The 26,558-nt window shown below is 43.4% G+C and overlaps 1 protein-coding gene across 5 annotated transcripts in view; it reads left to right on the top strand.

Annotated features, from left to right (window-relative positions):
* Positions 1-26,558, top strand: part of ARMC2 (armadillo repeat containing 2) — a 303,914-nt gene that overhangs the window by 200,839 nt on the left and 76,517 nt on the right. For all 5 annotated transcript variants that reach the window (XM_069726243.1, XM_069726248.1, XM_069726244.1 and 2 more), the window contains 2 exons: positions 12,091-12,266; positions 21,062-21,164. In XM_069726243.1, the coding sequence (XP_069582344.1) occupies positions 12,091-12,266; positions 21,062-21,164 (279 nt within the window). The remainder of the gene's footprint in view (positions 1-12,090; positions 12,267-21,061; positions 21,165-26,558) is intronic.

Raw genomic sequence — 26,558 nt, 5'->3', positions numbered from 1 at the left:
GTTCCCAGTTTGTTTCGAGGTTTTGGCGAGCCTTTTGTGGTAGGATGGGCATTGACTTGTCTTTTTCCTCGGCTTTCCATCCTCAGACTAATGGCCAGACCGAACGAACCAATCAGACCTTGGAAACATATCTGAGATGCTTTGTTTCTGCTGATCAGGATGACTGGGTGTCCTTTTTGCCTTTGGCTGAGTTCGCCCTTAATAATCGGGCCAGCTCGGCTACCTTGGTTTCGCCGTTTTTCTGCAATTCTGGGTTCCATCCTCGTTTCTCTTCAGGACAGGTTGAGTCTTCGGACTGTCCTGGTGTGGATACTGTGGTGGACAGGTTGCAGCAGATTTGGACTCAGGTAGTGGACAATTTGACCTTGTCCCAGGAGAAGGCTCAACTTTTCGCTAATTGCAGACGCCGTGTGGGTCCCCGACTTCGTGTTGGGGATCTGGTTTGGTTATCTTCTCGTCATATTCCTATGAAGGTTTCCTCTCCTAAGTTTAAACCTCGTTTTATTGGTCCGTATAGGATTTCTGAGGTTCTTAATCCTGTGTCTTTTCGTCTGACCCTCCCAGATTCTTTTTCCATACATAACGTATTCCATAGGTCATTGTTGCGGAGATACGTGGCACCTATGGTCCCATCTGTTGAGCCTCCTGCCCCGGTTTTGGTGGAGGGGGAATTGGAGTATATTGTGGAGAAGATTTTGGATTCTCGTGTTTCAAGACGGAAACTCCAGTATCTGGTTAAATGGAAGGGTTATTCTCAGGAAGATAATTCCTGGGTTTTTGCCTCTGATGTCCATGCTCCCGATCTTGTTCGTCCTTTCATGTGGCTCATCCTGGTCAGCCTGGGGGCTCTGGTGAGGGTTCGGTGACCCCTCCTAAAGAGGGGGGGTACTGTTGTGAATTCTGTGGCAGAGTTCACTCCTGTGGTCACAAGTGGTACTTCGGCTGATTCTCTCTGGGAGCTTCCGTTTGTGGAGGAAAGTGGTACTGCAGCTTCTGAGATTCCTCCCTCAGGTGATCTGGTGAGGTCGTTAGCTGCTTCTCTACTTAACTCCACCTGATGCTTTGATCCATGCTTCCTGTCAATGTTCCAGTGTTGGACTTGTGTTTCTCTGGATCATTCCTGTGGCCTGCTGCTCTGCATAGCTAAGTGCTTCTTTGCTATTTGTTGCTATTTTTTCTGTCCAGCTTGTCTATTTGTTTTGCTGGTAGCTCTGGGACGCAAAGGGTGTACCTCCGTGCCATTAGTTCGGTACGGTGGGTCTTTTTGCCCCCTTTGCGTGGTTTTCTTTAGGGTTTTGTGTAGACCGCAAAGTTATCTTTCCTATCCTCGTTCTGTCTAGAATATCGGGCCTCACTTTGCTGAATCTATTTCATCCCTACGTTTGTCTTTTCATCTTACTCACAGTCATTATATGTGGGGGGCTTCCTTTTCCTTTGGGGTATTTCTCTGAGGCAAGGTAGGCTTATTTTTCTATCTTCAGGCTAGTTAGTTTCTCAGGCTGTGCCGAGTTGCATAGGGAGCGTTAGGCGCAATCCACAGCTGCCTCTAGTTGTGTTTGGAGAGGATCAGGAATTGCGGTCTACAGAGTTTCCACGTCTCAGAGCTCGTTCTATTATTTTGGGTTATTGTCAGATCACTGTATGTGCTCTGATCGCTATGTACATTGTGTTACTGAATTGCCTATCATAACAGGGCCCCCAAAGTCACTTCAAACCTGGATAGATCCCTAAAAATTATTTTTGAAAATTTCAATGGAAAAAAGGAAAAATTGCTGCTACATGTTTAAACCTCCTGAAATTCTAACAAAATAAAATATCATTTTAAAAATGGTGCGCTGATGTAAAGAAGACGTGAGAGAAATGTTATTTATCAATGTTTTCCTGTGGTATGACTACCTGGATTAAAGGGATAATTAAAAGTCTGAAAATAGCGATTTTTTTTTTTTTATATATTTTTGTCAAATTTCTGATATTTTTTTATAAAAACATATCGACCTAAATTTAAAATTTTCATAAAGTACAATGTGTTACAAAAAAAAAAAAATCTCAAAATCAATGGGATTTGTTGAAGAGTTCAAGAGTTACCGCATAAAGTGACACTGGTCAGATTTAAAAAATGTGGCCCTGTCACGAAGGGGTTTATTTTGGCTGCATTGTAAAAATATACACATTTGCAATTAAGTTGCTTTTTCTATTTGCTGTCATTCTCCCACTGTCTGACATTGTTTACAGCTTGCTGCCATGGAGATTGACCAGCTAAGCCTGGCTAAACTTGCGTAGTAGCTGCGTTCCAGGATTAGGAGTTAAATTGGTTGTCCCTTTTCAGAAAACCTTCATCCCTCGATGCAGTTGTTATTTAAAAAAATGAACTGCCCTTTACTTATTGTCTCTGGCACTGCTCCCGGTGTCCGGTATTGACTGCAGTGCGGTGCTGATCTTATGTTGATAGCATGTTAGCCAATCAGTGAGCTTAGTGGCTCTGAGAGGGGTGTTCCTTCCAGGCAAAGCCGCTAAGTTTTTCTGATTGGCTGCCATTCTGTTGATATGACACTTGATGTGAGAATTTGCCCAGGTTTAAGATGGATATCTTCTATTTAGGTCAACAAATCAGTTGTGTCCCTAATATAAGAGGATATGGCTGTCACAAAGGGGAGGAGGACATAATCAAGATAACTAATCAAATTTTGGCAGTGGGTGTATTTGCCAGCAAAAATCGGACAACTTTTTAAAAGGGTAAACCCTTTATGCACTTTGGGCAAATAATTTGGGTTGCAATTATGGGATATTTAAGGATCATGAAGTTGAACTCTGCTTTAGGCTAGTTTCACATTTGCGTTTAAAACGCATCCGCAGGTGGTGAAAAAAACGCATGTAAACGCGTAAAAACGCTGCGTTTTTTAGACGCATGCATTTTTGTATGCGGTAAAAAAACGCCGCGTTTTTACGCGTTTACATGCGTTTTTCCTGCGTTTGCGTTTTTGATACACATGAGAAATTTCACAAGATAAAAATCAAGGTCCAGACACCGCCAATGGGACTACAGAGGGCGTGTGACATGACTCTGTGGACCAAAATATGGAAAAATTGTAGCTCTCAAAATGTGGTAACGCAAAAAATATTTTTTGGAATAAAAAGTGTCTTTAGTGTGTGACAGCTGCCAATCATAAAAATCAACTAGAAAACCCACTATAAATAGAAATGGCTAGGGTTAGGGTTAGGATCCCTAGGGTTAGGGTTAGGGTTTGGATCCCTAGGGTTAGGGTTAGGGTTTGGATCCCTAAGGTTAGGGGTAGGGCTAGGGTTAGTGGTAGGGTTAGGGCTAGGGTTAGGTTTTGGATCCCTAGGGTTGGGGTTAGGGGTAGGGTTAGGGCTAGGGTTAGGGTTTGGATCCCTGGGGTTAGGGTCAGGGTTTGGATCCCTTTATCACCTTGATGGTGGGGGGTGGCTTATCAGTGTGTAGACTTGTTTTTTTCTATTGAAACGCATGCGTTTAAAAATGCAACCGAACGCATGCGCAAGCATAGAAATGATGCATGCGTCGTCAAACGCGTACAAAAAAAAAAGCATGCGTTTTTAATGTTAAATATAGGGAAAAAAACGCATGCGTTTATATGCGTTTAAACGCAGCGGCAAAAAAACGCAAATGTGAAACCAGCCTTAGTGAGGATGTTTGAGAGGGTGCATGAATATTCAGATGTAGGGTCCCCTCTCAAAATCTTATATGCGGTGTCATCAGTAGCATATATCCAGATACTTGTATCCAAAATTACCACATTTCCCTCCTTATTTGATTGTTTAAATACAATATTACTATTATCATCCAGTGAACATAAGGCTTCAATCTCCATCATTGACCCATTAGATTCAAATGACCTTTGTGTGGGGTTAATCTTCCTAATTTCCTTGGTCACTAGTTTGAAGAAAATCTCATTGCTGCTGTACTCCCGGTGGTGGCATCTTGGTGCTCTTCGCCTTAAGATCACAGTAAGGACCTTCACCCCACCCCTTTGCTGCCCTCCTCAGAGAGCTCAGCCAGAAGTCTCACATCTGATAAAGAGTCTAGGGAATACCAAGCTTTTAACATTTTATTGTATCATTGTTCACAAAAAATAACATTTTTTCCATTTGAGTTTCCTCAAGAATAAGTTAATTTCCTTGACCCACAAAAATGAGTCAAATTTGCTGGTAGGTACAAAGGATAACCCACATGCCAGCACTGAAAACTCTGTAGAAGATAAAATATATGTAGATAGATTGATAAATTATCATCCACCTTTCTCCAATTAATCATATCTTTTGATTGGAGGGCAGTCGTGTATGTAGTGGATAGGGTAACATTTCCCTTCCCTCTAAAAAAGAGGTGGAGGAAAACTATATGGGTGAGTTAGAGGAAATATCTGTATTATATTGATGTTGTCTTCCACTGTAACCACTTTCCCCCTTTTTTTAGGAACCCATTTTAGGCAATGTTCACACGTCGTGTTTTTGCAACTTTCTTTTTTCTTTCTCTGTTTTTTTTAATGCAAATTTTCAGCTGCTTTTCATAGTACCAGCAAAGTCTGAGATTTCAGAAATCTCATGCACACACCTTTTTTTTTTTTTTTTTAATCCCTGACTGTTTTGTGAAAGAGCTGTGTTTTTTAAAAATGCGGCGTCACTTCTTTCAGCGTTTTTCCAGGGTTTTTGCAGCATTTTTCACCCATTGAATGCAATGGGTAGAGCAAAAAATGCTGCTAAAACGCAGGTATCAGGTATTGCTGCATTTTTGGTGCCAAAACCTGATGAAATTATATCGGTTTATTTTTTTTATGCACTAAACTTGATCTGCATGAAAAAGAGACAAATAACCCTGACAAATAATGTTGCAATAAAGCCGCAGCAAAAACGAATAAAAAAGTAGTAAAAGCTAAGAAAAACCTTCTTTTTGTAAGCAGCTTAAATGCAACTTAAAATTTGCATAAAAAATGCAGCAAAAACGTAACGTGTGAACATAGCCGTGAACATAGCCTTAGAGTATCCCCTCCCTCTTCCACTATCTTTTTGTCTTGTACCAGTTATTTTTGATTCTGTATCCGATATGTCAATATCTGAGGATGAGCTGTCACCTGGAGGATTAAGATTGTCTCCTAAAAAGGATGCTCTCTTTTCCTTGAAATCAAGGTGTACTTCCCACCATGATTTGATATTATTTTTATAAGCCACTAAAAATTTAAGAAAGATTGATTTCAGTGTTGGTTTATCTGTTGAGACACTTGCAATATTTGTCTCAGAAAAAACTTCTTCAGCATCACTCGGCCACTTGACAGTTAACTGGTCCTGACAGGAAACTAGCCATAGCCATGAGCTATAAAACCTGAGTATTATAAACAAGGGTCTATCAAAACAGATAAACCAAAAGAAAACTCTTAAAAAATAACTTTTATTTAGAGTTATTCAAAATACCGTAAATCAAAGTAAATCAGGACAGAATAGGGCCATATAAAATATGTGATGTCAAGTTGGTATAATAATGCATGTAATCAAAATACCAGAAATGATCTAAGGGAATACAGAGTGTCTTACCCTTAGTTACCATTCCTGACAGCTGAGTTTGGCTCCCAAGGGATTCGACATGGTGCCCCTCCTCAACGTAAGCTGTCCCTACCTGACCCTCAGCAGACCTCCCTAAAAAGCCACCACCAACACCCAAATAAAGTGCTATAAAAATGTATTTATTAAGTCTGACTTAATCAATATTGTAAATTGGAATAAGTCTCCTGAACATAAAATGTAATTGTTCATATCTCTTAAATCTGAATCTAGATATAGAATGGGTCTAATGAACATATTAAAGCACAAATTTACCAAGTGTTCATATCTCTAAAATCTGCAGCTAATATAGGTAAAAAAAATATGTATGGGTTTCAGATTTAATATATTTGAAATTCTAGACCATAATGATTCTAAAAACTGTATCCTCAGTTGCACATATCCGATATTAGTAGGGAAGGTAAATCAGACCATAGAGAATACTAATCACAGTCTTCAATTGCACATGCCAGACATTAGCGCTATATAGATAGCATATCCATCGTAGGATTCCTACATTATGAGTCCATATATAATAAGTACAGGTAAAGAAGACCCATAATCTATAATCAAAGTGTAGATAAGAGACTTAACTTAAGGTAGAGTATCCCATCCCTACATGTTTTCCCCCCTTGCATGTAAAATAAGGGGTTCCTCAGGGGATATATTCCGGGTAGAGAGCAGTGCTACAATGTAACTGCTGCCACCTGCACCGCATGTACCATAATGGGACATTATGTGTGTTCCATCATAGCTAAGTCGCTTTTTAAAGGCCGGAAGAAATCTCCACTCATGAGTGAAACGCAACTTCCACACACATGATATAAGGCAATGCTTTACTGCTGCTCACCTCCCCCTTTCTCTCCACTCCTAAGCCAGAGCTGCTGTTACCAGTCCTGCAAAATCCCAAGCACATTGCCAGAGCTGTTCTCCTAATCACTGATCTGTTTCTCCATAAGATTTTGAGCTTATTCAAAGGCACATTTATCTTCATATAAAAAATATATAGACTTCAGAACAATCCGACCTGAGTGTGTCATAATGGCACATTCAGTTCAGCACTCAAGGAGAAGTGCCGGCCTACCCAACAACAAGGAAGTGAAGAGGCTGGGAAGCTGTGTTATTCTATAGACACAAGTTGAGGCTAACACTTTAAGCCATAGACACAATAAATATTCTTCACCTTCAGTTATCAGAATAGTATAAAATTGCTAAAAGACATATCAGTCCCAACAAATAGTTACAGTATATTGCCCCTCATAAAGCATTCCATATTTCGAATTACAGCGGGTGAAATCGGTATTGAACATGTCGCCAAATTTCTAAGTAAATGTATTTCAAAAGGTGTTGTTGACATGAAATTCTCACCCCATCCCCCATCCATTCTCACCCACCTCACCCCCTAACAACCCATCCACACAAGAAAAGAAATCAAACCATGGATGTCCATAAATTATGTGTAATAATGAGCAATGACACAGTGAAAAAGTCATGAACACAGTTACTGAAATTTAATTAATACTTTATACAAAGGCCTTTGTTAGTGAGACAGCTTCAAGACGCCTCCTGTATGGATAAAGTAGTCGCATACATTGCTCAGGTGTGATTTTGGCTCATTCTTCCACACAAACACTCTGCAAATCCTGAAGGCTCCGTGGGCTCCTTCTATGATCTCTGAGCTTTAGTTCCTTCCATAAATTCTCTATTAGATTCAGGTCAGGTGCTTGACTGGGTGATTCTAGCAGCTTTATTTTCTTTCTCTGAAACCAATTGAGAGTTTCCTTGGCCATGTGTGTGGCATTATTGTCTTGCTGAAATGTCCGCCTTCCTTCATCTTCATAATCATGGTAGATGGCAGCAGATTTTTTTTCAAGCATATCTCTGTACATTTGTCCATTCATCCTTCCTTCAAGTATATGAAGTTTGATAGTGCTGTATGCTGAAGAACAGCTCCAAACTTGACTGGTTGTATGGTGTTTTTGGGGTGACATTCAGTGCCTTTTGTACTCCAACTATAGTGTGTATTATGTCATCGAAAGAGTTAAATTTTGGTTTAATTTGAACAAACTATCTTCTCCCAGTATTTCACAGGCTTGTCTAAATGTTGTTAAGCAAACCTTAGACGTGCTTGAACATGCTTTTTGTTCAGCTGTGGAGTTTTGCGTGGTGAGTGTGCATACTGTCAATGGAGATTGTGTGTATTATTTATTGCTTTCTTTGAAACGGTTGTACCTGCTGATTCCAGGTCTTTCTGTAGCTCTCCACAAGTGGTCCTTGGCTCTTGAACAACTCTTCTTATTTTTTTCACTCCTCTGTCAAGTCTTGCTGAGAGCACCTGGTTTCGGCTGGTTTATGTTGATATGATTTTTTTCACTTGCAAATTATGGCCCCAACAGTGCTCACAGGAACCTTCAGTAGTTTGGAAATTCTTCTGTAACCAGTGCCATCAGTAGTGTTTTGCAACAATAAGGTTGCAAAGGTCATGAGACAGCTCACTGACTTTATCCATCATGAGATGTTTCTTCTGTCACATCTTGGTAAATAGACACCTTTTTATAGGCCATCAGTTGAACCATCTGATATTATTTTTCACCAAGTGGCAGGATTGCTTTCTAATTACTGATAGATTTCAGCTGTTGTCTTGACTTCCCATGGTTTTTTTGCACTTCTCTTTTTTTCCTGTGTCTTTTTTCATTACTACACATAATTTAATTTATGGACATCTCCACATTTTAAAAAAGATATTCAGAAGTTAGAATCCGTTGAAAGACGCACAACTAGATTGCTACAAGGACTTATACCCTTCTCCCTTGTTCTGTGATATCATGTTTTTATTATGAATTGTTGTGTAATCATGTTTTATATATATTAATAAAGTATTATTTTGCATATTCATTTCTGTGAGTAGTTCTTTTGGGTTATATAGTCTGCGTATGGTATTGTAGTGTTATTTATTATTTATGGTATTTCTTATCTACATAGGTTTTTGTGTTTCAGCTTACTAGGATGACTAGTAGTCAGCGATGTATGCCCCCTGTTCCACTCATGTAGTTTGACAGTTCTTTTCCTATGCCTATTGTCAATCTGGCTTAGTAGAGTGTGGAGAAACTGACGGGGATATAGTCCTTTGTTCTGCATTTCTCCACCTGTAATAATAGAGCTGGTCTCTAATTCATGTTGCCCATGGTTTGGGCAGCATAAATCAGGTGCCAGGATCTCCTTAAAAATTCTTAGCTGTGTAACATCTCCTCCTGAGTTGGAGCAGCAGCAGTTGTGCAATATTTGTGGGTTTACCATCCCTTCCTCAAGCCAAACTGCAACAATCAGGGTACATGTAACTTGTTAATTGGTTCTAGAATCTTGTAGCATCATAACTACCATTTGATAAAATAAGGTCATCTAAGGCTACTTTCACACTAGCGTCGTGTGACGGACGTCGCAATGCGTCGTTTTGGAGGAAAAAACGCATCCTGCAAATGTGCCCGCAGGATGCGTTTTTCTCCATAGACTTGCAATAGCGACGCATTGCGACGTATGGCCACACGTCGCATCCGTCGTGCGACGGATGCGTCGTGTTTTGGCGGACCCTCAGCACAAAAAAAGTTACATGTAACTTTTTTTATGCGTCGAGTCCGCCATTTTTAACCGCACATGCGCGGCCGAAGCTCCGCCCATTCCTCCCCGAAACTCACAATGGACAGCGGATGCGTTGTAAAACTGCATCCGCTGCCCACGTTGTGCTAATCAATCACACTGTCCATCCGTACCGACGGACTAGTGTGAAAGTAGCCTTACTGCGGAGGCCTGTGATTGGCCGCAGCGCTGGTGAAGGGATGTCATTGGATAGGCTTCGAATGATGTCCTATTCAAGGCACCTGACCACTGCAGCCAATAATAGGCTCCAAAGGTCATGTGATGACCGAATAAGACGTAATCCTTTCCTGTCCCAGCAGGGACCACTGTAGAGACTAACACTAAAGCAATTACAGCTGACCAGTATACGTAGTTTTTTTTATCATTCCTGCCATTTGAAAATAATGAATTGACTGTAGATATTGGATATATAAGGTGATGACTCCTCAAAGGAATCTGGTCATAAGATATACTCCCTCATTACCCCACAAGCTCTGAACATGGTGGAGCATATTGATTGAGAACGTACAGTTAGGTCCATATATATTTGGACAGAGACAACATTTTTCTAATTTTGGTTACAGACATTACCACAATGAATTTAAAACAAAACAATTCAGATGCAGTTGAAGTTCAGACTTTCAGCTTTCATTTGAGGGTATCCACATTAAAATTGGATAAAGGGTTTAGGAGTTTCAGCTCCTTAACATGTGCTACCCTGTTTTTAAAGGGACCAAAAGTAATTGGACAATTGACTCCAAGGCTATTTCATGGACAGGTGTGGGCAATCCCTTCATTAGGTCATTCTCAATTGAACAGATAAAAGGCCTGTAGTTGATTTGAGGTGTGGTGCTTGCATTTGGAAGGTTTTGCTGTGAAGTAAACATGCGGTCAAAGGAGCTCTCCATGCAGGTGAAATAAGCCATCTTTAAGCTGCAAAAACAGAAAAAACCCATCCGAGAAATTGCTACAATATTAGGAGTGGCAAAATCTACAGTTTGGTACATCCTGAGAAAGAAAGAAAGCACTGGTGAACTCATCAATGCAAAAAGACCTGGGCGCCCACGGAAGACAACAGTGGTGGATGATCGCAGAATAATCTCCATGGTGAAGAGAAACCCCTTCACAACAGCCAACCAAGTGAACAACACTCTCCAGGAGGTCGACGTATCAATATCCAAATCTACCATAAAGAGAAGACTGCATGAAAGTAAATACAGAGGGTTCACTGCATGGTGCAAGCCACTCATAAGCAACAAGAATAAAAAGGCTAGACTGGACTTTGCTAAAAAACTTCTAAAAAAGCTAGCACAGTTCTGGAAGAACATTCTGTGGACCGATGAAACAAAGATCAACCTCTAGCAGAATGATGGAAAGAGAAAAGTATGGCGAAGGCGTGGTACAGCTCATGATCCAAAGCATACCACATCATCTCTAAAACACAGCAGAGGCTGTGTGATGGCTTGGGCATGCATGGCTGCCAGTGGCACTGGGTCACTAGTATTTATTGATGATGTGACACAGGACAGAAGCAGCCGAATGAATTCTGAGGTATTCAGAGACATACTGTGTGCTCAGATCCAGCCAAATGCAGCAAAACTGATTGGTCGTCGTTTCATACTACAGATGGACAATGACCCAAAACATAAAGCCTAAGCAATCCAGGAGTTTATTAAAGCAAAGAAGTGGAATATTCTTGAATGGCCAAGTCAGTCACCTGATCTCAACCCAATTGAGCATGCATTTCACTTGTTAATGACTATACTTCAGACAGAAAGGCCCACAAACAAACAGCAACTGAAAACCACCGCAGTGAAGGCCTGGCAGAGCATCAAAAAGGAGGAAACACAGCGTCTGTGATGTTCTTGAGTTCAACACTTCAGGCAGTCATTCCCAACAAAGGGTTTTCAACCAAGTACTAGAAATTATCATTTTATTTAAAATTATTGAATCTGTCCAATTACTTTTGTTCCCTTTAAAAACAGGGTGGCACATGTTAAGGAGCTGAAACTCCTAAACCCTTCATCCAATTTTAATGTGGATACCCTTAAATGAAAGCTGAAAGTCTGAACTTCAACTGCATCTGAATTGTTTTGCTTAAAATTCATTGTGGTAATGTCTATTACCAAAATTAGAAAAATGTTGTCTCTGTCCAAATATATATGGACCTAACTGTATATACAGTGATGGGCAGTCATATGGAAAACAAGTTGCAGAATTATAAAAATCATGTAAGTCCAGGTTTCCTTTTATATCAGTCCAGTCAATTTGTTTTGAACCAGAAATGAAACATTATCAGATCTAGGAAATGTGAATGTTCCTTAGATTTTATTACGTTCTGTTAATGATCTGCTAATGTTCTCCTCTGACTTGGATACTGTTCCTATTGTAGTTCTAGGAATTTCCTATTCTTCTGTGTACGATGGGGCAATGCAATTAGAGAACTGGCATAATGCCCGTAGACAAGTAAGAGCGAACTCCAGAGGCTGCTATTGAGTAAGAGTTAGGGAAACCTGAATTATGGAGGTGCATTTATACTGGAAAATATTTATTTGGCAGAAGGATTTATTGATCCACTTTCTAGCCCAAATTCTACAGTGCTCTGCATTATGTTCTGACCTAAGCAGTTATTTAAAAAAATCCTCAATGCTTTGACCCTTGCATTATTTTAAACACTGGACAGCGGTGGCACATCCGTAGCATTTAAGATGGTGGTGTTACCTCTGTCCATTTAACTAATAATCAGATGCAGGCAGCAAATTCCTCAAATCCTCACACGCACTGAACGCATAAGAGGGTAGAGGCGGTAATTTATAAAATATATTTCAATACTTTAGACTAAAAGTGTCACATCCATTTTTTTTTCTTTTTCTCATTCATCTACTGTAGATGGAAGGCATGAAGACCTCTGCAGCTTGTGTGTCAAGTTGTGGAATACTTTGGATGATGGCAGCATGTTAGGAAAAAGATGCAAAAGGCGATCCCACATCTTGAAGACGTTGTACAAGCTGGTTGATGTTGGTTCAGATAGACTTGGTCTTATCCTGGCTAAGTTAATTCTAGAGGTAATTGTCATGCAGTGAATATGTATGCCTCAATGCTTCTGTAAATATTTAGTAAATTGGCAAATTCTGGATATGTTAGAAAAGTTACCATTTTAGTAGTGAAAAACATGTAATGATGCTGCAGTTCAATATAACGTCATATTGTTCTTGTGCCAATCTACTTACTGGGACATACGGCACGGTGTGTTACTATGTTGTATGTGGTAAGCTAGCTTTAGCTAGGAGGTCTTTGTTTTTTTTATTGTTCATTTTAATTATTAAGGAGGATGTCCACTACTTTTTCATTGATGACCTATCCTTCAGTCATCCCCTTTATGTTTGTGCGTCCTCTGACTCACATTCCTGCATCGTAATAGTTAAATAGCTGCTGGCCTATCAGAGGCAGGCTTCTGACATCGGCGCACATGTTAACGGCGTATCACGTCACTGCAAGTCGGCGGCTCATCCGCACTACCCAGTGGCAGATTATAATGAGGTCAATCTGGATGGTAGCCCAGGGCCCAGTGGTGTGGGGGGCCCTGGGCAACCGCTCAGATTGACCGCCGCCATCAGGGCATTACTGCCCTGACTGGCGTATGGGGCACGGTGGGCAGAGGGAGCCCGCATCGGGCACCGTCTCATCTGCTCACTGGGCCCCTACCGGCGCTGCGGCAGTTTAATGCTATTGACGTGCGGGCACGCCCGCACGTCAATAGTTAACAGCCGCCAGCCAATTGGAGGCTGGCAGCTGAAGTCCGCCGCAGCGCGCACGTCGCCAGCGTCTGATGTCATTGTCAGTCGCCAGCGAGTGCGCGCTGCTGGAGGGAGCATCGCCAAAGGAGCGTGGACAGGTGAGGAGAACTAGGTTTGTTTTTTTTTATTGCGAACGACAATCCGGGGGGCCCGGGCCAGAATGCTGGGCACACTGGGGGCAGAGATGCTAGACACATTGGGGCAGAGATGCTGGACACACTGGGGACAATATGCTGGACACACTGGGGGCAATATGCTAGACACACTAGGGGCTGAATGCTGGACACACTGTGGGCTGAATGCTGGACACACTGGGGGGCTGAATGCTGGAGACACTGGGGGCAATATGCTGGACACACTGGGGGCTGAATGCTGGACACAATGGGGGCAATATGCTGGACACACTGGGTGCTGAATGCTGGACACACTGGGTGCTGAATGCTGGACACACTGGGTGCTGAATGCTGGACACACTGGGTGCTGAATGCTGGACACACTGGGGGCTGAATGCTGGACACACTGGGGGCTGAATGCTGGACACACTGGGGGCTGAATGCTGGACACACTAGGGGCTGAATGCTGGACACACTGGGGGCTGAATGCTGGACACACTGGGGGCTGAATGCTGGACACACTGGGGGCAATGTGCTGGATACACTGGGGGCTGAATGTTGGACACACTGGGTGCAGGATGCTGGACAAACTGGGAGCAGTATGCTGGAGACACTGGGGGCAGGATGCTGGAAACACTGGGGGCAGGATGCTGGACACACTGGGGGCAGGATGCTGGACACACTGGGGGCAGGATGCTGGACAGACTGGGGGCAGAGATGTTGGACATTGGGGGCAGAGATGCTGGTCACACTGGGGGCAGGATGCTGGTCACACTGGGGGCAGGATGCTGGTCACACTGGGGGCAGGATGTTGGACATATTGGGGGCAGAGATGCTGGATACTGGGGGCAGGGATGCTGGACACACTGGGGGCAGGACTGGAGACAGATGGGGCAGGATTGGAGACATGGGCAGAATGTAGATAAGGGGCATGATTGGAGACACAGGGCAGAATGAAAGACATGGGGCAGGATTGGAGACACCGGGGGCAGGATTGGGGACAGATTGTACAAGATCATGGGGCAGGATGGATACGATGGAGACTGATGGGGCAGGATGGGGAGATCATATGGGGCAGAATGGATACTCATGAGGAAAGGATGGGAAAACATGGCTGAAGCCAGGAATGAGATACACGGGGCCAAGTTGGGGGATATTATTATTACCATAGGGGCTAATTAAGGGATATTATTACTGCAGTGATGTATTTATTTTATTTTTTGAGGACGCTGTTTTAAATGGTGGGGCGGTCCTGTTACTGTGCAGAGTGACACTATGTCGCCTCTTTTTCTTCCTGTGGTGTAATGTTCTGCAAGTGGAGCTCGAGATAACTGTGTTATTTCTTGCAGAGACGAGTCCTGGCTGGATGAAGTGATGGCGGTCTGTGCTGGATGAAATATGAAGGACTTCACCTAGAGACGTCACTGTTGAGTCAGTGTTACCTATACACTGACACTATACACTGTATACTATATACAGAGGTTCTGTGTATAATGTCACCGGTGATCACTGTATTACCTCTACACAGACACTGCATACTAAGTACAGATCTCCTGTGAATACTGGCACTTATGGTGATAGTATTGTTTTTTTTTCTTCCTAACTGAAGGGTAAATTGACTAGATAAATTTTATTATTATTATTAATTTATATAGCACCATTAATTCCATGGTGCTGTACATGAGAAAGGGGTTACATACAGGGTTATACATATCGATTACAGTAAGCAGGTTTACAGTGACAGACTGGTACAGAGGGGAGAGGACCCTGTCCTTGCGGACTTACATTCTATGGGAAAGTGGGGAAGAGAAAGAAGGTAGGGGCGAGGCGGCGGCTCTGGCGATGGTGAGGCGGCAGCTCTGGCAATGGTGTGGCGGCAGAATTGTTATTGCAGGCTGTAGGCTTTCTTGAAGATATGGGTTTTCAGGTTCCGTCTGAAGGAGCCGAGGGTGGTGGATAGTCGGACGTGTTGAGGCATGGAATTCCAGAGGATGGGGGATATTCGGGAGAAATCTTGGAGGCAGTTGTGTGAGGAATGAATAATTGTGGAGGAGAGTAGGAGGTCTTGGGAAGATCGGAGATTACGTGAGGGAAGATATTGGGAGATTAGTTCAGAGATATAGGGAGAGGACAGGTTGTGGATGGCTTTGTAGATCAGTGTTAGTAGTTTGAACTGGATTCCTTGGGGAATGGGGAGCCAGTGGAGGGATTTGCAGAGGGGAGAAGCAGGGGAGTAGCGAGGAGAGAGGTGGATTAGCCGGGCAGCAGAGTTGAGGACAGACTGGAGTGGTGCAAGAGAGTTAGCAGGGAGGCCACAGAGGAGGGTGTTGCAGTAGTCGAGGCGGGAGATGATGAGGGCATGCACAATAGTTTTGGTAGATTGTGGGCTGAGGAAGGAACGGATTCTGGCAATATTTTTGAGTTGGAGGCGACAGGAGGTGGCAAGAGTTTGGACGTGCGGGTTGAAGGGCAGGGCAGAGTTGAGAGTTCCCCCGAGGCAGCAGATTTCAGGTGCGGGAGAGAGCGTGATGCCATTTACCATAATAGATAGGTCAGGTAGGGGGGATACGTGAGATGGGGGAAAGATGATGAGTTCGGTTTTGTCTACATTGAGTTTTAGGAAGCGAGAGGTGAAGGAGGATATGGCTGACAGACACTTCGGGATTCTGGACAGCAGAGAGGTGACATCTGGGCCAGAGAGGTAGATCTGAGTGTCGTCCGCATACAGGTGGTACTGGAAGCCGTGGGACTTTGAGTTGTCCTAGGCCAAGAGTATAGATGGGAAAAAAGTAGGGGCCCTAGGACAGAGCCCTGAGGGACTCCAACAGAGAGAGGGCGGGATGAGGAGGTGGTGTGGGAGTGGGAAATGCTAAATGTGCGGTCGGAAAGGTATGAGGCAATCCAGGACAAGGCAAGGTGTTGTGAATTCTGCTTTTGGGTTCCCTCCAGTGGTTGTAGGTGGTAATGCAGTTGTCCCTGAGTCTCAGTCCTGGTCAGGTGTATCTGCTGATTGCAGCTCTGACTGGTGTATTTAGGTGTGCAGGATTCATTAGTCCTTGCTAGTTGTCCATGATTCTGGGAGGTTTTGGATCTTTGTCTGGTTCCTCCAGCCTTGCTGCCATTTCAGCAAAGATAAGTGTCTGGTTTTTGTTTCTGTGGCACACATGCTGTGTGCTTAATAATTCTGTGCTATTCATTTGTTTTCTCTTGTCCAGCTTAGATTGAGTCAGTGTTTTTCTCTGTCTTGCTGGATTCTCTGGAGTTGCAGATATACGCTCCACATCTTTAGTTAGATGGTGGAGTTTTTTGTATTTTCTGCTGTGGATATTTTTGGAACGGTTTTAATACTGACCGCTTAGTATTCTATCCTATCCTTTCCTATTTTAGCTAGAGTGGCCTCTTTTGCTAAATCCTATTTCCTGCCTGCGTGTGTCTTTTCCTCTACTACTCACAGTCAATATTTGTGGGGGGCTGCCTATCCTTTGGGGTTCTGCTCTGAGGCAAGGTAGTATTCCTATTTTCATCTATAGGGGTATTTAGTCCTCCGGCTGTGTCGAGGTGTCTAGGATTTGTTAGGCACACCCCACGGCTACTTCTAGTTGCGGTGATAAGTTCAGGATTTGCGGTCAGTATAGTTTCCACCAACTCAAGAGAAAGTTCCATGCGGCTCCAAGGTCACCGGATCATAACAGCAAGGTCTTTGATGCCAAGGGAAGAAAGAATCTGTAGCAGTAGGCAGTGGTCGACTGTGTCGAAAGCAGAGGACAGGTCAAGAAGGAGGAGGATGGAGAACTGTCTGTTAGCTTTGGCTGTGAGTAAGTAATTTTTGTCAGGGCAGTTTCGGTGGAGTGCTGGGGTCGGAAGCCAGATTGGAGGTTGTCAAGGAGAGAGTTAGATGAGAGGTGGGAGGAAATTTGAGCATGGACGTGCTGCTCAAGGAGTTTTGAAGCAAATGGGAGCCGTGATATGGGGCGGTAGCTGGGCATAGCAGTTGGGTCAAGGTTAGTTTTTTTGAGGATGGGTGTGATGGTGGCATGTTTGAAGGCCGAGGGGAAGGTACCAGAAGATAGCGATAAATTGAAGAGATGGGTTAGGGCTGGAATGAGCATGTTAGTGACGTTGGGGAGCAGGTGGGAGGGGATGGGGTCAAGTGCACAAGTGCTGAGGTGCGATTTGGAGAAGAGGCGAGTAAGCTCTCCTTCAGTGATGTTGGAGAGGGAGGTTATTAGGGAAGGGCAGAGGTCTGGTATATGGAGAGGTTGGGGTGATGGAACTGTAAAGGTTAGCCTTGTTTGGTCGATCTTGTTTTTGAAGTAGGCGGCAAAGTCCTCGGAGGAGATGAGGGGAGTTGGAGGTGGCAGTGGTGGGCGGAGGAGGGAGGTAAATGTGCTGAATAGTTGTTTTGGGTTGTAGGATAGTGAAGATACAAGGTTAGTGAAATAGGTCTGTTTAGCGGAGGTGAGGGCAGATTTGAAGTCAAATGTAGCTTGTTTGAAAGCAGTGAAGTCGTCTGGCAGGCGTGTTTTCTTCCAACGCCGCTCCGCAACCCTGGATGCTTGTCGAAGTTTTTTGTGAGATTGTTATGCCAAGGTTGCCTATTGGTTCGTCGCACTGTGCCATGCATGAGAGGGGCGACGGAGTCTATGGCTGATGTGAGGGTGGAGTTATAGAAAGCGGTGGCACTGTCCGTGTCGTGGAGTGAAGATATGGAGGACAGGGGTAGGAGAGAGTCTGAGAGTCTGTGAATGTCTAGGTGTGCGAGGTTTCTGCGAGGATGTGGTAATGGCTGGACATGGGGGACAGGTGAGGAGGATAAGGATGAGAAGGTGAGTAGCTGGTGGTCAGATAGGGGGAAGGGAGAGGTTGTGAGATTAGATAAGGAGCAGAGGCGGGTGAAGATGAGGTCTAGTGTATGTCCGTCTGTGTGGGTGGTTGTGGAGGACCACTGAGTGAGTCCAAAGGATGAAGTAAAGGCCAGGAGCTTGGAGGGTGCTGGCTGGCGGGTGTCAGTAGGGATATTAAAGTCACCCATGATGATGGTGGGGATGTCAGCAGAGAGAAAGTGAAGGAGCCAGGTGGAGAATTGGTCGATGAAGGCAGTGGCTGAGCCCGGTGGTCGGTATATGACAGCCATTTGGAGATTGGAGGGAGAGTAGAGACGGACAGAGTGAACCTCGAAAGAAGGGAGGATAAGGGAGGGTGGGGGTTGGATAGGGTTGAAGGAGCAGTTTTTAGAAAGAAGGATACCCACTCCTCCACCATGTCTGTTGCCAGAACGAGAAGTGTGGGTAAATTGGAGGCCACCGTAGCTCAGTGCTGCAGGCGAGGCCGTGTCAGGGGGCATCAGCCAGGTCTCAGTGAGGGCCAGGAAGGAAAGGTTGCAGGAAGTAAAGAGATCGTGGATCACATGGAGTTTGTTGCAGACAGAGCGGGCATTCCAAAGTGCCCCAGATAGAGGAAGCAGTGGTGTGGGGGTCATTGGCACAGATTTTAATTGTGAGGGGTTGCGATAGTTTCTCATAGTGTGAGAAGGATAGGGGTGAGGATTAGTGATGAATGAGGCGGGGAGGGGGATGTGTCGCCAGCAGTAAGAATAAGCAGAGAAGGAAGCAGGTGGGTGAAGGAGAGTGATTGGCTTATATTATATTTTGGTGGTAGAGGTCCAAGGTTAGAGAGCAGGTCTGCAGATGAAGCGAGGTGGGGGGTAAGAGAGAGGGGGAGATAGTTATGTGGTTTGAGGGTGCAAGGGTATGGGGTTAGTGGAGGAGAGTGAGGATTAGTAGAGAAAAAAAAGTGGGGAAAATGTGAGCATGGTTAAAGAGTAGGGGAGAAAAGGATGGATGTTTGACAGGTTATAGTTTCACACAGCAACTATTTTTCTGGAATAATCTGCTTCAGGTATATGATGACCCCGTCACATGACCCTGTCACATGACCGGGGGGCCCACAGTGTCTGAACAGCCCGGGGCCCTAGCTACCCTTAATCCAACCCTGGCACTACCAATGAAGCAGGAGGAGGCTGCTGCTGGACCAAGTACAGGTAAGAAAAGCCTTTTTTTATTTTCTTACAGAAGAGCACAATATGTGGGACGTATGGGGAGGACATATGGGAACCAGGATGGAGTACATTGGGGACCAGGATGGGGGGGGGGGGGGCATATGGGGACCATGAAGTAGTACATTGTTAAATAAAGGGGTCAAGATGGAGAACATTATTACAGGAAGGGGCTCTGGATGGGGACATTAAATAAAGGTGCCAGGATGAGGGACATCATTACAGGAAGGGGCCAGGATGGGGACATTATTACAGAAGGTGGCCAGGATGAAGGAAATTATTACAGGATTGGTATATTACTGTATAGCAGCCAGCCAGAATGAGGAAAAATAGATTATTGCTTTTTCTGGTGGCTAGTGGGAGGGACATAATTACTGTAACGATCAATTAAGAGACATTACTGTTGTAATATCATTTACTTTTGCGGATACAGTTTTCCATGGGGGAACAAAAGGGAGGTCTTATTACGGTGCAAGGCGGTACTATGTCACTTTTTTCTCAGTTATAGATGACTGTGTGTTATTTTCTGCAGAGTCCTGGCTGGAAGAAGTTTTGGCGGTCTGTGCTGGATGAAGAGGAAAAGTTAAGATAAATGACGTCACTGTATTAACTGTACACTATATAGTATATACATGGCTCCAGTGTATAATATCACTGGTGATACCTGTATTACCTATACACTATATGAGGAGGTTTAAAATATAAGATTGTTAAATGAGCCTCTGAAAAGGTTATTTATGCTGTGATCTGTGTGTGTGAGGTTCCATGGAGGAATCCATGGGTTCTCAGACTCGCATAATGATGATAATGTTGGTCCTAGTAGGGGTGATATATTGAACAATTCAACGGCCTTAAAAGACTACATCAAAATGTTTTGAGTGCAACTACTTGCACTAAAATGGATACTGTCATCTTAGTTATTCAGTTTGCCATGTTTATCTTATACTGAGATTTGTTGGGCATAACGTGTTGGAATGAAGGGGGAGGGATGAGGCTGGAGGTGTTTCTCTTGTTGTATATGTATTGCTGTGTATTTGAAAACGGTTGATAAAATTTGTCTGATTTAAAAACAGCACAATTATCGGCAATAACAGTTCCTAGGAATGCTTGTTCTCGATATTCAGGCATCATTAGGAAGCTGCTTGGCATCTGACGGTGAATTAAAATGCTAATTTGTCAGGTGAAACGTGATCTTTTGGATGGATTAAGAATCCTCTTTCTTGGCAGTGCAGTGTCCTGCCTAGATGCCTAGCGCAATAAGAGCCTATGAGCGCAACAATCTATTCTGGATAGTTTTGTGTTCATTGTAAATGCGGTCTGCCTGTCTAAACAGACTATTAAATGACCGCCAGACCGCAAGCAAGCAGCTGTTTGTTTAGTGCCCCAGGTTGGTCCTTGAAAACAAACAGTTACTCAAAAGGAACAATTTTGTAGAGGCACAGTTGAGGGGTCCGTTTACACAAACCAACTGGCAGTATGATTTGACACCTGATAAGTAAACTTCTACAAATCGATGATCATTTGAATTGAATTGAATTGAATTGAAAGTGAAGCAATGCACACAGAGCAATCTATACTAGACCTCTCAGTGCACTCGGCTGATTTTGTTCTCCGCAGCACGAATCTTGTTTACACAGGACGACGCTCCGCTGGGAACCAGGATCTTTTATGCTGAATAGAAGATCAATACACCGATGAATGAGTGTTTTGATCGGTGGTCGGCAGCCTGTTTACATGACAGGGTAGTCGTTAAATGAGCTGGTTTTTTTTTCACAATACTAGTTCACAATTATCTTGCCCTGTTTGTCTAATATAATGATTCATGTGTACACATTTCTGTCTTCTGTTGGATATTTTTACTCATTCTGATTTTGTTTTTGTTTCTTTTGGCCCAGTTGAGAGTAAGTGGCAAAAACCTGTTAAACATCTGCAAGCTCGTATTTAAAATAAGCAGAAGCGAAAACAATGATTGCCTCTTCCAAAGTGATAACATGATGGGTGAGATCATTTATTCCTATTTTATTCTTCTCTATTTTTCACAGAAATGCTGGAGTGGCAGGTGTTTTTTTTTAACATAGTATGACATAATTTCACAGCTTTATATATGAAATGCTTATTAGAGCACTGGGATACAAACGTTCACCTGTTTTAAAGAGAATTAACATACCATTTCCGAATGGAGATTAAAGCCAACTATGCACAAACTTGCCTCAAGCTGAACGCAGTTAACCAAATTAACATGAGTATTAATACTAATTATGTGATGAAAATATAACAGTACTCCAGCCACATGCTATGCTTGTTTATGATCAATGTAAAAGATATTGGACTGTATAATGGTTATTTACAACTGATTCACCAACTGTATGCACTTTAATAGTGTATCGTTAACTTTTCTTACATTTTTCCTTGGCTGCTAATAAAGATGTAAATAATTAGGAACTCAGATGTTATCTGTGTCTTGGATTTTTTTCATATGGCTCCAAGAACTTTCTGCAGTTAATTGCTAACTTCCTGTCTATTTTGTCTGGTGACAATCTCTATCCGCTCAGAGCGGACTAGGACCACTTTTGCCAGCGATGCTACTGCTTCTGGTAATGTTGGCAGAGCTGCTCTTCTTCCATGTGCCCTGTGGACAGCCCGTCACTGCCGATATCATTCTGATTGACAGCCGACTCTCCAATGCCTAACTGGGGGAGCCAGATGTCAACTGTGATGCTCCATCAACAGATCAAACTGGAGGAGCAAGAGCTGCATTGTTGTTGGGTTGTCAAAGGAAGCAGGAAATTCACAACCCATTGGAGTCTTTGTCAATGGGCAAACTTACAAAATCAACATGGGATCATTTCATTTCCCCCACTGTGTGTATATGTGTATGTATGTATATATATATATATATATATATATATATATATATATATATATATATATATATATATAATGTATGTGTATATATTTATAATATAAATACAGATACTGGAGGGGAGAAATATGTCACTCAGGATGTTGGCCTCAGTGATGTGAACCTGCCAAAATGTTACAACATACTAAGTGCTGAGAATGGTTATTAGGCCATGTTAAGGGCTGAGTCTTTGTGATCAGGGTGTGGTCCAGAATGTAAATGTGAAGCCTTTGGGCTCATTCATTGTTCTGTGTCTCTGTACTGTATGTTGTTTTGTCTTCCCGTTATGCAGAAATATATAGTTGTGTGGTGTGGAGGTGTGTTTGCCCCTTGCTGATTTCCTATTTTTTTGCACGTTCGTCACACCTCAATGTTTCAGATCACCAAACAAATTTAAATATTATTAGACAAAGATAACACAAGTAACCACAAAATGCAGTCTTTAAACCCTTAACCCCCAAGTGTGGTTTGCACGTCAATGACCGGGCCAATTTTTACAATTCTGACCACTGTCCCTTTGAGGTTATAACTCTGGAACGCTTCAATGGATCCCGGTGATTCTGACATTCTTTTCTCGCGACATATTGTACTTCATGATAGTGGTAAAATTTCTTTAATATTACCTGCGTTTATTTGTGAAAAAAAATTGGAAATTTGGCGAAAATTTTGAAAATGTCACAATTTTCCAACTTTGAATTTTTATGCCCTTAAATCACAGAGATATGTCACACAAAATACTTAAAAAGTAACATTTCCGACATGTCTACTTCACACCAGCACAATTTTGGACCCAAAATATTTTTTTGTTAGGGAGTTATAAGGGTTAAAAGTTGACCAGCAATTTCTCAAGGTGCTCAAAACCACATTCAAGAAGTTTATTAACCCTTCAGGTGTTTCACAGAAATTTTTGGACTTTAAAAAAAATAAATAAACATTTAACCTTTTTTCACAAAAAATTTACTTCAGCTCCAATTTGTTTTATTTTACCAAGGTTAACAGGAGAAATTGGACCCCAAATGTTGTTGCACAATTTATCCTGAGTATGCTGATTCCCCCAGAAGTGGGGGTAAACCACTGTTTGGGCGCATGGCAGAGCTCGGAAGAGAAGGAGCGCCGTTTGACTTTTCAATGCAAAATTGACTGGAAATGAGATGGGACACCATGTCGCGTTTTGAGAGCCCCTGATGTGCCTAAACAGTGGAAACCCCCCACAAGTGACACCTTTTTGGAAAGTAGACCCCCTAAGGTCTAGATGTGTGGTGAAAACTTTGAACCCCCAAGTGTTTCACTATAGTTTATAACTGAGACATGAAAATAGTCATTTTTTTCCACAAAAATGATTTTTTAGCCCCCAGTTTTGTATTTTCCCAAGGGTAACAGGAGAAATTGGACTCCAATGTTGTTGTCCAATTTGTCATGAGTACGCTGATACCCCATATGTGGGGGGGAACCACCGTTTGGGCGCATGGCAGAGCTTGGAAGGGAAGGAGTGCCATTTGAAATGCAGACTTAGATGGATTGGTCTGCAGGCGTCATGTTGTATTTGCAAAGTCCCTGATGTACCTAAACAGTAGAAACCCCCCCACAAGTGACCCCATATTGGAAACTAGACCCCCAAGGAACTTATCTAGATGTGTTGTGAGAACTTTGAACCCCCAAGTGTTTCAGTACAGTTTATAACGCAGAGCCGTGAAAATAAAAAATCTTTTTTCCCACAAAAATGATTTTTTTAGCCCCCAATTTTTTTATCTTCCCAAGGGTACCAAGAGAAATTGGACAAAAGATGTTGTCCAATTTGTCCTGAGTACGCTGATACCCTATATGTTGGGGTAAACCCCTGTTTGGGCTCATGGCAGAGCTCTGAAGGGAAGGAGCACTGTTTTACTTTTTCAACACAGAATTGGCTGGAATTGAGATCGGACGCCATGTCGCGTTTGGAGAGCCCCTGATGTGCCTAAACAGTGGAAACCCCCAATTCTAACTCCAACCCTAACCCAAACACACCTCTAACCCTAATCCCAACCCTAACCATAACCCTAACCTGAACATGCCCCTAACCTTAATCCCAACCACACCCCTAACCCCAACACACCCCATTCAATCAGTAACCATACCCCTAACTCCAACACACCTCTAATCCCAACCCTAACCATACCCCTAACCCTGACATACCCCTAATCCCAACCATAAATGTAATCCTAACCCTAACTTTAGCCCCAACCCTAACTGTAGCTCTATCCCTAACTTTAGCCCCAACCCTAACTTTAGCCTCAATCCTAACCCGAACTTTAGCCCCAACCCTAACTGTAGCTCTATCTCTAACTTTAGCCCCAACCCTAACTTTAGCCCCAGCCCTAACCCTAACTTTAGCCCCAACCCTAACTGTAGCCCTAACCCTAAATTTAGCGCAACCCTAACCCTAATGGGAAAATGGAAATAAATACATTTTTTTAATTTTATTATTTTTCTTTAACTAAGAGGGGGATGAAGGGGGGGGGGTTGATTTACTATTTATAGCAGGTTTTTTTAGTGGATTTTTATGATTGGCAGCTGTCACATACTAGAAGACGCTTTTTATTGCAAAAAATAGTTTTTGCGTCTCCACATTTTGAGAGCTATAATTTCTCCATATTTTGGGGTTTTTTTTACGGTGTTCACTGAAGGGGTTAACTATAAAGAAATGTATTTATTGGAACAATATATATATATATATTTTTCTTTATTTAGGAATTTTTTTTTTTACACATGTAAATATTTTTTTCTTACTTTGTCCCAGGGTGGGACATCATACTATAGTGTCAGATCGCTGATTTGACACTTTGCAATGCACTGTGTCAGATCAGCTTTCTGACAGGCAGTGCAGGAGGCTTGCCGGCGCCTGCTCTCAGCAGGCGCACGCAAGCCACCTCCCTGCTTGACATGGAAGGAGCCCTGCAGCCATTTTGGATCCGGGGCATGCAGGGAGGAGACGCTCGGAACAACACAATCACATCGCGTTGTTCCGAGGGACTCAGGGAGGCATGCAAGGAGCCCCCTCCCTGCGAGATGCTTCCCTATGCCGCCGGAATGCTGCAATCATGTTTGATTGCAGTGTTCCTGGGGTTAATGTGTCGGGAGAGATCCCTGACCGCTCCTGGCACATGCTGCCAGATGTCAGCTGTAATAATCAGCTGACACCTGGTGGTGATCACCTATGACGTACTATCCCGTCCCTGGGAATTAAGTCCCAGGTCACCTCGACGGGATAGTACGTCATATGGGATTAAGGGGTTAAATGAACATCTTTAGTAGTGATGAGTGAATATACTCGTTACTCGAGATTTCTCAAACACGCTCGGGGGTCCTCCGAGTATTTTTTAGTGCTCGGAGACTGAGTTTTTATTGCCGCAGCTGAATTATTTACATCTGTTAGCCAGCATAAGTACATGTGGGGGTTGCCTGGTTGCTAGGGAATCCCCACTTGTAATCAAGCTGGCTAACAGATGTAAATTATTGAGCTGTGGCAAGAAAAACGAAATCTCTGAGCACTAAAAAATACTCGGAGGACCCCCGAGCATGCTCGAGAAATCTCGAGTAACGAGTATATTTGCTCATCACTAATTCAGAGGTGTATCTAGCCCTTCCTGCACCCGGGGCAAAGGATCAGTTTGGCGCCCCCCCTCAGATTTCTGCCCCTTAAAATGTCCTCAGATTTCTGCCCCCATAAGGTCCTTATTTCTGCCCCTATCCCCTCCCTTCGCAGGTGCAGTTGCATGTGGTGGAGAAATCTGAGGAACACAGTAGTATACAGCACTGCCCACATAGTAGTATACAGCCCAGCCTGCTTAGTAGTATATAGCACAGCCCGCATGGTAGTATACAGCACCGCCCACACATTAGTATACAGCACTGCCCACACAGCAGTATACAGCACTGCCCACACAGTAGTATACAGCACAGCCCGCATAGTAGTATATAGCACAGCCCGCATAGTAGTATATAGCACAGCCCGCATAGTAGTATATAGCACAGCCCACATAGTAGTATACAGTACAGCCCGCATCTCTCCTTCTGGCAGTTCGGTGTCTTCAGCTCCAGCCTCCCTTACCCAGCCATCTGGAGCTGGAGCACTTACCACAAACCGCACAGTAGTATACAGCACTGCCCACATAGTAGTATACAGCCCAGCCCGCTTAGTAGTATATTAGTAGTATATAGCACAGCCCGCATAGTAGTATACAGCACCGCCCACACAGTAGTATACAGCACCGCCCACACAGCAGTATACAGCACTGCCCACACAGTAGTATACAGCACAGCCCACACAGTAGTATACAGCACTGCCCACATAGCAGTATACAGCACTGCCCACATAGCCGTATACAGCACTGCCCACATAGTAGTATACAGCACAGCCCACACAGTAGTATACAGCACAGCCCACATAGTAGTATACAGCACTGCCCACATAGCAGTATACAGCACTGCCCACATAGTAGTATACAGCGCTG

The sequence above is a fragment of the Ranitomeya imitator genome, chromosome 5 (assembly GCF_032444005.1).
Source record: "Ranitomeya imitator isolate aRanImi1 chromosome 5, aRanImi1.pri, whole genome shotgun sequence".
Classification (NCBI taxonomy): domain Eukaryota; kingdom Metazoa; phylum Chordata; class Amphibia; order Anura; family Dendrobatidae; genus Ranitomeya; species Ranitomeya imitator.
The sequence above is the reverse complement of the archived record's forward strand: the minus strand, read 5'-3'. Positions and strand labels throughout refer to the sequence as shown.